The sequence below is a fragment of the Eleginops maclovinus genome, chromosome 6 (assembly GCF_036324505.1).
Source record: "Eleginops maclovinus isolate JMC-PN-2008 ecotype Puerto Natales chromosome 6, JC_Emac_rtc_rv5, whole genome shotgun sequence".
In the NCBI taxonomy this organism is placed as follows: Eukaryota; Metazoa; Chordata; class Actinopteri; order Perciformes; family Eleginopidae; genus Eleginops; species Eleginops maclovinus.
Genome location: NC_086354.1, coordinates 21027637 through 21042941, shown reverse-complemented (window position 1 = coordinate 21042941; position 15305 = coordinate 21027637). Strand labels below are relative to the sequence as shown.

The 15305-nt window shown below is 39.9% G+C and overlaps 1 protein-coding gene across 1 annotated transcript in view; it reads right to left on the bottom strand.

The window, feature by feature from the left end:
- The window catches only part of pigk (phosphatidylinositol glycan anchor biosynthesis, class K), a 29229-nt gene that overhangs the window by 10787 nt on the left and 3137 nt on the right, over positions 1–15305 (bottom strand). Inside the window, exons 6-10 of the mRNA XM_063886929.1 lie at positions 14368–14464; positions 12749–12866; positions 12073–12183; positions 9682–9854; positions 1753–1828 (exon numbers count right to left, since the gene is read on the bottom strand). Coding sequence (XP_063742999.1) covers positions 1753–1828; positions 9682–9854; positions 12073–12183; positions 12749–12866; positions 14368–14464 — 575 coding nt within the window. The remainder of the gene's footprint in view (positions 1–1752; positions 1829–9681; positions 9855–12072; positions 12184–12748; positions 12867–14367; positions 14465–15305) is intronic.

Below are 15305 nucleotides of genomic sequence, written 5' to 3'. Positions count from 1 at the left end.
TTCGGTTCAGGGTCCAAATTGAGGACGAATGCCTCGACACACATCGAATAACAAAAACACAGGTGTGGGGGGGGGGGAATGGCCAGACAGAAAAAGGCATTTGACAGTTTAATCACAAATGAAATGGATGTCGAAAAAGTCAGAAAAACTTGAAAGTAGTTTTCTGAACGACAAAAGGTCTCCAAAAAACATTAGATTTTGGGTTTTAGGGGAGAAACCGAATACTCAAGTGCTGTATTTAACTTATTGTATTTACTTATAATTCACTTGAGTTTTTCCATTGGATGCTACACTATACTTCTACTCCACCTCATCTCACATGTAAATGTTGCACTTCTACTTTTATCTTACAGCTTTTATTGACCTTTCAGACGAACATTTAGCTTTAAAACGTCTGAATCAAAAAAGAATCGTTTGAGGTTAAAATATCAAATGTTTTACCCAAAGATAAAGAAAGTCGTTAACATAAATAATTTGTGTGTCAGATCCATAGAGTGTTTATATAAAGTAAAATGCTACTCAATGCAACAATTCATACACGGAAATGTCACATGGAGGCCATTTTTCTGCAGATTGACTCTACTTTAGTATTTTAAGCACATTTTTAATAATATTTCAGTACTTTCACATAAGTGAAGTTTTAAATGAAGGACCTTTACTTCTAAAGGTTTATTTTGACATTAGTATAAGTGCTTTTACTTAGGTACAAGAGCTAAACACTTCTTCCACTTATGCTGGCAACTCTGAGAAGTGTTTGGGAGAGAGATTTGAGGCTCAAAGAAAGGTGCAGAGATTCTGGTTCCTGCCCTGAGGTTGTGCCTCCAAAACATCTGGATAAGGATTCACAGCACAGTTATAAGTGTCCACATTTCAAATTCTGTCCAAAACTTTATTTCCTTGGAGATAATTGGGGGTTTGGGTTGCACTTTCTCGATGTATGGAACGGACCCAGACAGCAGTAATGATAGGGTGGCAAAATGTTCTCAAGAAATACCTGCTATTCAGGGTCAGGGAAACTGAAATGGGAAAAGGTTGCTGAATGTGAAAAAATATCATACAAGAACTGTGAAAGAACAGGGGAAAAAAAAGTAAGGGAAGGTTATATACCGGAGTACAGATAAGGGCGAGTCGAAGAATGACAAATAGGGTCAGATATCATTTCTCTTTTTCTTACTCTGTTACGAGGATCGTTGCATTTATATTTTATCGTTTGTATATTTGTATTTACATAAACCCACAGTATGCATTTTAGTCGTTTTGTCTTTTTTTACAGAGGCCATATTATGCTTTTTGGGGTTTTATATAGGTTGTTGTGCATGTAGATGTGCCATTACACCTAACAAATACTTTTACACGTGGAACTTAAAGTATGTTTTGAGGACGATACTTTTGTACTCTAACTAAAATAAGGTTTTGAGGACTTTTACTTGTGACGGAGTATTTTTACAATAAGGTATGGATACTTTTACTTAAAAGCTGAGTATTTCTTCCGCCACTTCTACTGTGCAAATGACAAACAAAACCTTTCAACTTTGACTGATTTATGAGTTACTGTGTACCCCTTTTCTTCTTGGGGTTACATGGGGTGAGAAAAAGAGTAATGGGGAAGACCATAATATGCATTGTGTGTTTGTCTATTATCATGAAAATAGACAAACACACACCCCTAATGACCCTGGTTGTGTGTGTTTGTGTGTGTGTGTGTGTGTGTGTGTGTGTGTGTGTGTGTGTGTGTGTGTGTCTCTCTCTTACCTGATGGATGATCTCAGACACTGGCAGCTGGTCGGCATAGGAGTACTTCTCTTTCTGCAGCTCTTCATTGACAGGACTGAAAGACAAAGCACACACAAAATGGACTCTCGTTAGCATTTACCTGCAGTTAATTGCACTTTAGAAAAATTAAGCTTTTGTTAAATGGGACGCCATTATTCAGAAATGAATAAAAGCTGTCGGGAAGAGGAACGAACCGCAGCGTTTCGGGTGGCAGTGTGAGTCTAGAGGAGGTGTGTGTGATTAACACACCATTTAAGAGCTGAGTCAATGACATGCAGTGCAAATGAATGCAAGTAAATCCATGTTTTCCTCTTGATAAATACAGAGAAAGCACTTTGTGGAGAGAGCAAATCATCTTATTATGTCTATCCCATCCTGTGTATATCACTACAGAAGACAAATGGATCAAACACCACAGGAAATACATGTTTACGTGATACGACATGTAACATCTGTTTTATCAAGCAACCCACACAACCTTTTATCATTTAGACGTGTTAGTTGGGCTCCAAACTAACAAACCTCCCACGGTGCACTCTGGTTAGCTGTTCTAAAATATAAAGTAAACCTGAGTCAACATCGATGAAGAAATCAATGTTGAGCCGGTAAACCAAATAGAGTTGCTGGTTTTTTGTCGGTGCTTCACGGCAAACAACAGATCTCTTATTTGTTAGATTTGACAAACCTTGAGCAGTACTGTTTGCACCATCTTCATAGCTCTTATCCAGTTTAAAGAATTACAAAGATAATTTTGCTTTAGCTTTTAGGCTTTTAGTCAGTATGGCATTAAATAACCAGAATCCCCAGAAATCTTTTGAAAGGCTTATTATTTCCCTTTTTATAGAGTGATTATTTTACTTAAGACTTCTTATAATAACATAAGCACACACAAAGGACATAAAACATCCAGTCCCATTTCACAAAACAGAAAAGAAGATTTGTGTCTATCTCCCAAGAACAGACTAAATCTGCCCGACAACAGCATGGAAAACGACTTCTAAAAGAAGCTCTGTTATAGCAGAAAGCAGACAGGAACTAGAGGATTTAATATCCAATATTAATTACATAACTTCAAGCAGCATGAACAAAAGGTTGTATACCTTCTTTTAGACATTTAGCAAAACTTTGATCAGTAAAATCAGACAAGTCTTTCTTAAAAAACGTTCACTTGTAGTTCTAGGGTTTATTTTTACAGGTTAATGACATTAAAGGCTTGTTTAAGTAAGAAATTGTTGGAGATTTGTTTAATTACTTCTTTCATGTTAACTCCAGCGTCCCTTTTAATGGCATGGTTTCAGAAAAAGCTCTGTATCCGTGTACCCAAGGCCAGCACACAAAGACCATATCATGGTAAAACTACTTCAAAGTAAAAGAGCGACTCCTCAGCGCCTTTTAATCCTTCCCGACCATAAAGCACCTGAGCATTGAGAGTTATGAATAAAGCCAGTTGTATTTACAGCCGTGCAGTCATATTATTTATTCATAGAGACTTATATAAATGGATGAAGTTAAGTGTCTCGCTCAAGGACAACAAAAAAGTTCCCTTTGCACCAGTTGATGGATATTCATTAGTTAATGTTCGACAAGATGCATTAAACCTGCGACCTCTGAGATGCAGCGCTGGTTACCTAGGCACAGAGCCCCGCTGCTGCCATTGTTGTCAGAAAGCTATTAAAGAAGCATTAATGAGCCACACTGGCCTACACGTTGCATCATTACAACACACACAGGTGCAGCAGTTTACTGTGTGTCGACCCCACATTAAGCAACGTGCAACTCACTAGAAAGAATCCATGTCTGAAAAACAGTTGTGACAGGGGGTTTGTTGACAGTAGTAAAGAAACAGTTTGGGGAAGGCCCTCTTCTGTTCCAGCCTGACTGTGCCCCAGTGCACAAAGCCAGCAGTTTGGTGAGGAAGAACTGGACTGGCCCACACAGATCCCTGACATCAACCCTATTCAACACCTTTGGGATGAATTAGAACGGAAATTGAGAGCCAGGCCCTCTCGTCCAACATCAGGGTCTGCCCTCACAAATGCTCTTCTGGTTGAATGGGCAGAAATTCCCACAAACACTCCCCAACATTTTGTAGAAAGCCTTCCCAGAGGAGTGGAAGCTGTTACAGCTGCAAAAGGGGGACCAACTCCATATTAATGCCTAAGAATTTGGCATTTGGGTGTAATGTGTAGTTGTCCCAATACTTTTGTCTATATAGTGTTAATTGACATGTTTCCATATTAAAAAGGGTCCCTATTATCTCATGTCAGGTTCATTTCTTGTACTGTGCACACTGTTAACGAAACTCTTGGGTGTATTTTTCTTTAACTTGCTTTGATCTATAAGAAACAGAAACATCCAACTGTGTCAACTTTAAGAGCACTGACATAACTGATAAACGCAAAGAAACACAGCTGTCAGAGTTACATTACAAGTTTCTACGCTTGTCAAACCCATTGCAAGGATTTGGGTGCAGAATACACCACAAATGCAATCGGGTGGTTTTGACATGCCTCCATTCATCTCTTTCTGCAACATCACAGTCATGAATCAGAAAGAAGATTTGCAGCTAAAGGTCACAGTCGAGTGGAGGTTTGAGTGGCCTTTTTTTTCTCTAATCAAAGAAAGTTCAGGTCAGACAGCTGCGGACAAAGTGGGCCAAATCCCCCAGAGAGCCATTGCTTGCTGTTTGAATCTGTTCTGCTTTTTCTTTCCTCTCTCACCCACTGGGTTAATGTTGCTCAAATTATTTCTGACTTTGTGGCTCATGTCATTCCTCCTTTGTTCTGTTTCTTTCCACCCCCTTTCCCTGCACGTCTCTTTACTCCCTGTGTCTGTGCAGCAGGGCAGGAGTTGCTTTGATAGACAGGAACAGAGACAGAAGGAAACTGGGCGGCTATCAGGCAGAGAGACGATCCCCCGTCGAGCCCCCTGTGTGCTGCCAGCTCTTTCTGCTACTGGAAATATGTCACCGAGACTCACCGCTGTTTCACCCATTTTTACTGAGTGCAAGAAAATACCCTCATTCAATTCAGACCATTTTCCATGTACAGAGGTGTTTTTGAGAAGATGTCTCAATGCACTTAGCTCGATGTTCTGACCGATGTGAGCGCCCCTCCCCACTTACAGCTCCGGTATTACTCCAGCAGCCATCATTAGGTCACACAAATTTCCTTTAAAGAAGGCGTGCTGAATAGGGTATTGTGCCTGTAAACGGTCTGCGAGCCCTCCACTTGTAGTCCTTTGTTTACTCCTGTAACATAGCGACATCACTATGTAACACTTGCAGTGCTCCAACACATTGTACGTGATAGGCTAAGGGGCGGGACATCTCTTCGCGGTAAACCAATCACAACAGAGCCAGCCAGGTAACCAATCAGAGCACACTGGTTTCAGACAGAGGGTGAAAAGAAGTGCTGCAGCACAGGCAGTATGAGATCAATTAAGAGCTGTTTGAACATTAAAGCATGGAGACATGACACAGTAGAGGCATAAAATACAAATATGAACCTAATAATGAGCATAATGCCGTCTTCAATCCAGACCTTAACTGATTCTAATAGATGTGACCGCTCCTCCCCACCTACAGCTCCGGTATTACTCCAGCTGCCACCTTTAGGTCACACAAATCCTTTAAAAATATTTTCTGCTCATGAAAAGTACTTTTTCTAGAGTCTCTCCGGTGCTGCAGTGTCACAAATGACAGTAAATGTGCTTTATTATTCAAAAGGGGGAAGTTAATGTAGCTTTAATATGATAATCTTTGGAGTTATGTGACCCCACAAGATGACGTGTTTTGGTCGATAAGCACCTATGGCTGGAAGTGAGTAACTACCTTACACTGCTAAGCTCATGTATAATGAAAAGAACCGAGGGGTCCATTAAAATGTCCTCTGCATCAAGAGCAATTCACTTAATGGGAGAGCTTGTTCTGAGGGAGAGTGGCCGCTCGGAAATGGGTGGGAGGAGAAGACACAATAAGGGAGGGATGAGTGAGCAAGAGAAAGAAAAGGACTTACACACTTGGACACACATATGTGTATAATATACATATCTGTTTATAGTACACATATCTATATTATACATATCTGCCATATACATCTGTTATACGTAATATATGCATCTGTCCATACCTCCTCATTCAACAGTGTAAAGTATTTAAATACTCTCAATGTATTCCACATATGTATATATTTCACATCCTCAAATCTTTATTGTTGTTATTGTAAATATTCTCTCTCTTTTTTGCTCTATTTATATATCTTATTTGCACCATGTATGTTGAGTTGTTGGAGGAGCATGGGATATAAAATGTTCATTGCCAACATACACGTTGTATATGCAGAGCATATGACCAATAAAACCTTGAAACCTTGAAACATGTACCCATCTTCTTTAACTATCCTGCCGTCGGAGAGGCCGCATGAGCCGAAAAGCAGCACTATATTTAATAAGAGCTTTTTACAGAGAACGTCTGTCATATTTTCTCCCTGAGAAGACACAGAGCTCACTACAATCCATTTTCCGGTCTTCTGGGGCGCTATTATGCAATTTAACTTGTGGGGCCGGACATAGAGGTCCCATAATTATCCATTTTCGTGATTGTTTTTGTGACATGATCCAGATGTGTTGAAAAGAAGAGTTGAACCGAGCCCAGCCCGGATTTAAATACACATTTAAATAAGAGGTTTTAGTTATTTTAGGAGGTGGGATGATGTCTGTATGCAGGGCTACTGTTAATACGTTATTTTCCTGATTAACTGAGTGTGCAGAAGATTTACAAATAAATGCACGTTTTATTTTGACTTTGCCTGTAAACCCTTAAGATATCCAGTTATGTAAGATATATATTAAATTAAGCAGCAAGACCTTGTGTTCGAGAAGCTGGACCCAGCGGGGAAAAAAGGGTTTTTTGAGGTTTGGATAATTTATTATGACCTGATGTTCCAATCAATATTCCATTAATAATCCCAGGACTGATTTCCTACTCTATGTCTGGTCTTTCCATCAGTGAAGTGTCCAGAGAGACTCTTTTTTTTCTCAGTTTTTTGTTTATTAAGCTGGATTTTCTGTAAACAAGAAAAAATAAGGAGAAAAATATATTTAACGCAGGAAATTTAGAGAGCTACTGTATTTCTATTGTGTTGGCGATCCTGCCATGAATAACCTGCCTTTGAATAGCCTTCTGGTAACCTGCACATGTTAACAGTCACCTTGAGAACTCTCGCATTTATATAACAAAACAGGACACATGCAATGACGTCATTTGATAAGCATACTGGAGATTCAAATCATGTTTTTGTTCTCTGTAGAATAACCTTGTATACCTAACCTCCCTTAGCAATTTGACAGCAAATATAGGTGCATGCATGTAAACGGTCTGCAAAGGCGAAAATCCCTGTGTTTCTCTCCCACACACTGAAACGCCTCAATTGGACTCCCCTGTTTATTTGTTTAACATAATGACATCACTATGTCACACTCAAGCGTCTATTGGCAAGCACTCCAACACTTTGTAGGTGATAGGCTAAGGGGCAGGACATCCGAAAGCGGTTGACCCATCACAACAGTAACGATCAGCAAACCAATCAGCAAAGACTTGGTTGTGGTTTTGAAGAACGTGCTGCAGCACAGGATGAACATATGTCAAAGTACAGGCATAAAATATAAATATGAACCTAAAAATCAGCATAAAAAAGGTGCCTCTTTATCAAAACACTTGATAAATGTGACAGACAAAATGACTGAAAGTGCTGTAACCCTCCCTTGAGTCTACCTTTAAACTTTTGCGATAGTGTTTTCTATCGTTCCTAAAAGTAGAAAGACTCCGCTGGTGCTTTGCTGCATCAGTAAACTGAGCTCCATTAAACATCAAGTGAATCGGGATTGCTGCTTCTTACATCAGAATGGTAGATGCAACGTCTCTCTAGGACTGAATGAGGGCAACAGGCCGCTCGATACACTGCTGCTGTGTTTCTTTGTTGCATGTGAGATCAGCAGACCTAGAGCGCTGGCTCTAATCAATAATAAACTAATGGGGGAAGTTTCTGCAATGACTAACTAGCCTAGAGCCAAAACAGCTGATGACTAAAATCGGTGTGGCAATTACCTTTTCATTACTAATTAGCAGCCAACCACATGAGATCCTTTCACTAGAACACCTCCCAGTGGTTCAATTAAACCCCATCTTTATGGAATTAATAGAATAGAGAGTGATAAAGTTTAATTTCATCACATCTGTGTGTAGAGCGATACAATCTATTCCTTACCTTCAGCCTGATGAGCGAAACAAAGGAGGAGGGATTGTATTTTGTTCATTAGCTGTTTGTTTCCAAAAACTCCAGGTGATTAACGTGTGTGAGAACTTATATGAGAAAGTTGACGATACCTCACCAGACACAGAGGATGTTTAAGAGTCTGACAGCTCTCTACAGACATCTAGTGGCGGAGTATATTCATCACAGCACGTGACGCACCAAGAGGAAGAACTGAATTCAATTTGGAAGCATCTGGTCAGGTTCATCACAGGGTGGCGCCACATTCAATCAATCAGAGCCACTGCTGCTCACTCAGAGTCTCTGATGAAGAGTAACTGATGTATCGACTACAGACGCTGTCCAATTATGAACCTCACTTTGTTGCGAAAGTGCAGGAGCTGATTATAAGTACCATCTGATTGAGCCGCATTAACCTCAGGCAGTCGTGTCATTGGTCAACCGTAACAATCAGGTCTTAAATCACCTACAGGGTAGTCATAGCAACTCACACCATTAGCAGAGAAGTCAATAAAGCTAATAAGAGACGCTCTGAAGAGAAATCGAAAGTCTAGTAGGTTGAGAACCAAGCGAATTTGTCCTGCTACGATTCAATTAAAACAAAGAGAGGCTGACCTCAATTAACGTGTTTCACATGCAGGTTGACCCCAATCCACCCCCAATATCACTTCCCTTTGGAGGTGTGGGTAACAGGTGTGTTCATACGGATGAGTTTTTATTATACATTCTATCGTTGAATATGTTTTATCTTTAAAACATTATTAGTTTAGTTTAGGGAGTTGATTTGGATCGACTTGCACAACTTAAATACACATAGAAGAAATACTAAATAAAATAATAATGATTCATTTCATTTTTATATATTACACGACCACATACTAAACAACTAACGTCTGGACTCCAAATATTAATTGATATGATTTAATTGACTTGTAAATTATCGTATTGCTTCCCCTAAGAAAATAAAAACTCTGTTACGCTGTGCACCAACGGCTGGAAGTCCGACAACAAGTCCTTAAACACTACAGAGCCCATACCGTGTTCCTGTTAGTGTTGACTTCCTGTCTGCCTTCATCTGTTGATTATCAACAATCATTATCATTATTATTAGTATTAGTATTATTTATCTGACGTCCAGCGCTCCGTCTTTTAACCTCTTTTCCTTTCCCTCTCTTGATTCTCCTCAGCAACGGTCATTATAGTGTTTAACAGCGGTCTGTACTCCTGTCATATTGACCTCTGAAATGTCCCAATTGACCAATCAGAATCTAGTATTCAACTAAGCCATGTAATGAAACAGAGCAAACGTATACCACCTATAATGTGACAAAATCACAAGACAATAATCAGGCAATGTGAAATCAGAGAGAGGGGTTATAAAAATATATTTAAAAAAGAAAACAGGTTTAGGTATCGACTTATTGATCAAGCCTTGTTGGGAGAGGCAGATTGCTTCACATGGCCTTCAATGAAACGGTTGCTTTACCTTTAGAAAACGCTTTAGAGACCCCGAAAAATAAACGTATTGTCATAATGTATTCTTCTATCTCCCTTGCCATACATATTATAACCATTTCCACATTAAAACTAAATGAAGTTTAGATAAAACACAAAGGAAAAATATAACTCTGCTTACGTCAGCTCCACCTGCTGGATTGGCTCCGTCAAGTTGATGGTTTCCATGGTGATCTCGACTTTGCGCACGCTGCCAAAGAAGTCTGTGATGAGGGCACTTCCCGGGTCCCTCAGGAAAAGGTCAGTACGGTGGCCCGGAGTGGACACACACTGACTCTTGGGACACACTTTGAACTGGGGAGGCAAAACACAAGCAGTGTGTTAGAGGTATTAAACTTCAGAGACGGCCGAAGATGCTCCATTTACATTTTACAACCGGCCATTAACAAAAAACAACAACAATAAAACTGTTTTTAAATCTGATGAACACTGTATTTGCAAAGCTAGCAACGACGTATAACCCTTCATGGATTTCATCTCAATTTGTTAGCATGAACTTTAAAGTAAAATGTAAATCTGAATACATTTTCTACCACAACGTTAAAGAAATATCAAATATTGATGTTTACTTTCTATCCTTTTCTCCCTTTAACTATGACTATTGATATTTGAGGGAGGGAGGTTTCTATATAAGACTAAACTGGTTTATTTATTTGTTTATAGATAAATGCTACTAAATATTCAGGCATCAATAATGTGAATACAGTACACATCTGCTCACGCTGCTGTCAGGAGCTTTACCATGAATCACTGGGTAGAGGTCACTTTTTCCAGGACACAGGGGTCAGATGGCGTTAAAGAGTTTGTCTCTCTTACTTTTTATACTACAGATAGGAGCCAGATGCTTCAAGCATGGCTAGAGCGTCAGTGGGAGGTGTTCAAATATGTGAAAGTGAACTGAGAAGATAAGATCTTGACATTTGTTTATGCCACGATCAAATATAAATCTTTCAGTGCCTGGTGTGTTACCACTTGTGGGTTAATCCTCTCTAGTGTGTGGTTCATCAGTGTTTTGTCTGACTGGGCTCTTCATTTGAAAAGAAACGGAAAAATCATTAAAACCAAGGTGAGCATTTTCTCTATCAGACAAACAAGAATTGGAAAACACACAATTGGATGATGATTTAGTTGAGAAGCTGGAGGCAATTTCTGTTTCATCAAAGTGCAAGCCTTTTCAGACTGGATTTTTAAAAAGTAAGTGAGGGCTCGTCCGGGAAATCCATAAAATCGATCCTTAATTCCACAAAATAGCTCACGAACAAAGAGTGCAATTCCAGAAAAAAGAAGATGGGAAAGAATAATAAGCATTAGCCAGAGAGCATTGATCTCGCTGGCGCTGAGTGCAGGAGAGAGGATTACAGGTGTCCTCTTTGTAACTCCTGTTGGGGGGGAAGAGGCGGTGGATCTCTGCAGGAGTGTGAAGGACAAAAAGGGAGGCCATGGCCCGAAGCAGCATGTCCTCCCCCATCACATCCGTCATGTGTGAAAGGCCAAAAACCTGAACACAGTATCAGACATTCTGCTTCAAGTGCTGTGTGGCTTTCATCTGACTCCTTTGGAGCAAAACACCAGACAGAGGAGGAAGAGGAGGGGAACTGTCTCTATTTTAGGTACCAAACATTACATGTGAACTGAATTTACTGCCACAGTCCATCTATAGGACACAAAATATAGATCCTGCATGAACATCTGCCACAATTACTTTCAAAATATCAACTTTTATTTTGTTTTATTCAGATCCAATACATCCTTACCAACAAAAGGCCCACTCCACTTTCTTAAGTTAAGGTTATTGAATCTCTTGTGTGGTTTCAAATCCAATTACAATCTAATCGGTGCTGATTAAGTACTTGCAGTGCTATAAAACCTATAGGACTTAAATCCCCACCACAGAGAGGCAGGATCCAGGGAAGGTTTAGCATTTGTCCTTATAAAGCTGAATGATACACCTAAGTATTGTCTGGTGCGGTGAATTGTTTTCAATTAACTTAGTTTACCGATTCGAGTGATTGTTAAAAAAGTAATTGTGTCTACAACTTAGTATTCTAACTCCTTGGAAACAAAACAAGGGGAAAGTTAAACCTAAATATTGTGAAGGAAGCCTAAATCTAGTCAGACCCACGTCTCACATAATGTACAGTGTCGGGGGAAAAACACTTACTGTTTATACAGCTTATTGGAGTATATGCAGAGGCGATAAATACTTAAGCTTGCTTGGTTTACAGGTGGTGAATTGGTTAGTTGATTAGTAAATATCACTCGTTATATGAGGGTAAAATGTACATAAACTTTATCAAAATTGAGTACCTTTAGATTCGGACTCTAGGTTTAGAACACATTTGAAAATCGTTGGCTTTAGGAAAGTGTAATGGTATTATATGTACTACTTTCTAACTATTTTTGATAGTGAATCTATTAATAATACAAAAAGGATTACAAAAGGAAATTGAACCCAAGCTGCTGCTCTACGGTACATGTGTTCTCTCGGATATTGGTTGAAAGTCACACTCACTAGGTCGTTCATGTTGGATTTGCTTGCAGGGTGGATGTCTTCCAGGAACTCCAGCAGGTAGAAGGTGTAGCGGTCCATCAGATGGACTCCTATGGCCAAATCTGGCTGATGCTGGAGGAGGACAGAAGAAGAGAATACCAGAATTTGAATGTTCAGTCTCCAACAGCACTTCAGCTCTACAGGAGAATGGATGGCGCTTTTAGTTTTGGCTCAGAAATGCTGCTTTGCCCCGGACTGGGAACATGACTTCATTTGTAAGGAAGATAACATGGTGAATATGTGTTTGATTGTGCAGTAGAGGGCAGAGTCTCTGCACATTCAGACATCTCAACACACATTGAGTGGGGCATAAAAAAGGATCGAGAGGGATTCATCTTTGTTTATAAAGTATTTTTGGAAAGGTAATTGTGCCTTTAGGGAAGCAATTATTTACAGTTCAATGTAACACTCGAGATTGTATTAAGGTGTGTGTGTGTGTGTGTGTGTGTGTGTGTGTGTGTGTGTGTGTGTGTGTGTGTGTGTGTGTGTGTGTGTGTGTGTGTGTGTGTGTGTGTAAACATATTGCTCCAGCCTAGTTTTGAGATGTGTTGTGAAAACCCGCTGCTTATTAGAAAGCTGACAAACTGATGGATCATTTTTAATGTAATGTTAAATCATGTGAGGGCAGGCAACTCACCGACAGAGAGTCCTCTCCCACCTGACTGCTGGCCAGAGCCATGAGGTTCGGGGAGTAAAACCGCTCGTACATGGAGGCGCCCTGACAGGTGTCAATGATGAACAGCAGCTCATTGTACCTGGAGAGACACACACCCACACACACACACACACACACACACACACAAACACAAACACACACATAGTGGGTCATGTACATTCTCAAACAGGACTGATGAGAAAGAACACAGCTGGCATATCTCTCGTCCAATTGCTCCAATAAAAAACCGGCCGCTACACAAACCTCTACCATCTTTCATAATGCAGTTGCTATGGTGACCAATAAAAACCAACAGCCTCATTCAGTCCCTGAAACACCTTCTCCCTTACATCCTCAGTCGCTACCTCCTTTAACCTCGTCCTCCTCTCGCTGAGGACACCATGATGAGAGTTTTTTAATCCCTGATGAATGGACTGAGCTGGTTTGAGGATGATGATGATGATGAAGGGAGGTGGCCGAGTCTCTATGGCGACTGTAATTTGGCACTTCAAGACTGCAATTATCACATCAGCATCAAAGCTGGCGTCTCTAAGCTTCTATCTGTCAGCTCTGACTGTAACCCAGATACTCTCCATGCATGGGTCTGAGGACAAAAGAGGAGCCGGGGGCATAAAGACGCCTCGGCTTAATTAGTGTCTTAAAACGCACAAATTAAAACACAGATCGCAGCTTCTTTAAAAGCAACCGATTCCTATATAAACAGAGAAGTCTCTCCTTTATAAGAGGATTTGTAATTATTTGTATTACTGTTATTATATATAAGGTTGGGCTTCTAGGGATGAAAAGATTTGGACAGCGGATCTAGATAAAAGAAACACCACAATAAGAGGACTGTTGTCATTTCTATTGTCGGGTCATTTGTGAATATCTTCGCATTATAGTGACTTAAAAAAGCTTGTGGAAGCTCAAATAGAGAGGAGAAAATTGAGGCTAGGGACGTAAAAAGAACAGAGTTGTTGCTACATTTGTACTTATGTATCCTTCATTAGTGAACGGATGCTCAATGATTCATGGTTCTGTGATGCTGGGTGAGATTAAACTCATGTGAAATTCTCCTCCAGAAATATAAGGAATGCACTCAATCATCAGGAGGTTAATTACAAACTAAATATATTGAATTTAAATCATAACTAAACCTCTAAAAGAGTTCTGTTTCACAAGATTAATGTGTGGGCCCTGTTGCAGGGACAAGGAGCTGAACTTATTACACCAAATACTGACAGCCGGAGGTTATTGACAATGATATTTCGACCATGTTGACCAACACCACGCATGTATTTTACACTGAGTAATAATGAAGGTAGGGTATGAGCAAAGGCTGTGCCAGCAAAACCTTGTGTACTGTAAAATGAGTATTTTGTATAAAGCCCTGCATTTCAAGAAAATATACAAACGTATCTTCCTGAGTCGATCCTAGAGAGGATATATATAACATCTATAGGTGGCTTAGTGTCGTGCCATTAAATGAGAGTTGACTTGCTTCATAGATAATTGGCCCTCAGGGGAATTAAGGAAATAATGGACTTGCAACAGAGGGAACGCAGTGTTTGATGTTTTATGTGGTTTTCCGCTTTATTTACCTTCTCTTCTGCCACATCTGCTCAAAAGCGTCAGCCAGCTCCACATTACTTATCTCCTCAGAGTCCTGGAACTTCAGAAAGCCGTTTCCGCCATGGCCTGTTAAACAAACACACATTATTAATTATTCATTCCTCTCTGATTCATATTGATGAAAAAAAAAAAAGCTAGGCTGGCAGCTTTGGGGGAGAAACAACTGAAACTCTCCTGCATGCAGCCGCAGATTAATAATGTAAAGAGACGCTACTATAAAACAAACTCAAACATAAATCTATAAAATACAAATCTCAAGAGCGTAGAAACACACGACTCACGACATGATGGGAAAGGTCTTTTAAGGGGTAGATAATGCTCAGTGTTGCCTGTATTGATTGTACAGCTCTCCTATTGTAATAACTTTTGTCTGTAAAACAACTTAATGGTGTCAACCTCTTAATGATTTTACCTTCTGAGCCAACTTAAGTGTTATATGGAGGGTTTATTTGTTGCAATGCAGTGAAGATCAAACACAGACAACCTCAACTCAGGTTAACAGAGGCTACTGCAGGGTTTTGTCTAAAGCGCGTAACGGGGCGATGCACGCTCAAACCAAAATGCAGATTTTCCCTGTAAAATATTAAAGGGATGCCAGAAAACAATATTTCTGTTCCTCCAAAACACTATAAGTACTTAAAAAATGCAGTAAATCTTGTCAAATGTCTCGTCAGACGGCAGAGACAGTTTTGTCTTTACGGAGAATAAATCGGGGATGGATGTCCGGTGGACGAGTGGCAGGCAGCAGGCTGACACTGAAACACAGATTTCTGAATTACATCCTTTCATTTACTCTCCTTTTTTCTGGAGAGGAAGTAAAGAAACCGGAACTCAATATATGACGCAGAAGCTTTAAGACATGAAGGAAGTGTTATTTTCCGCTTCACTCTGACGCAGGAGCTTCATC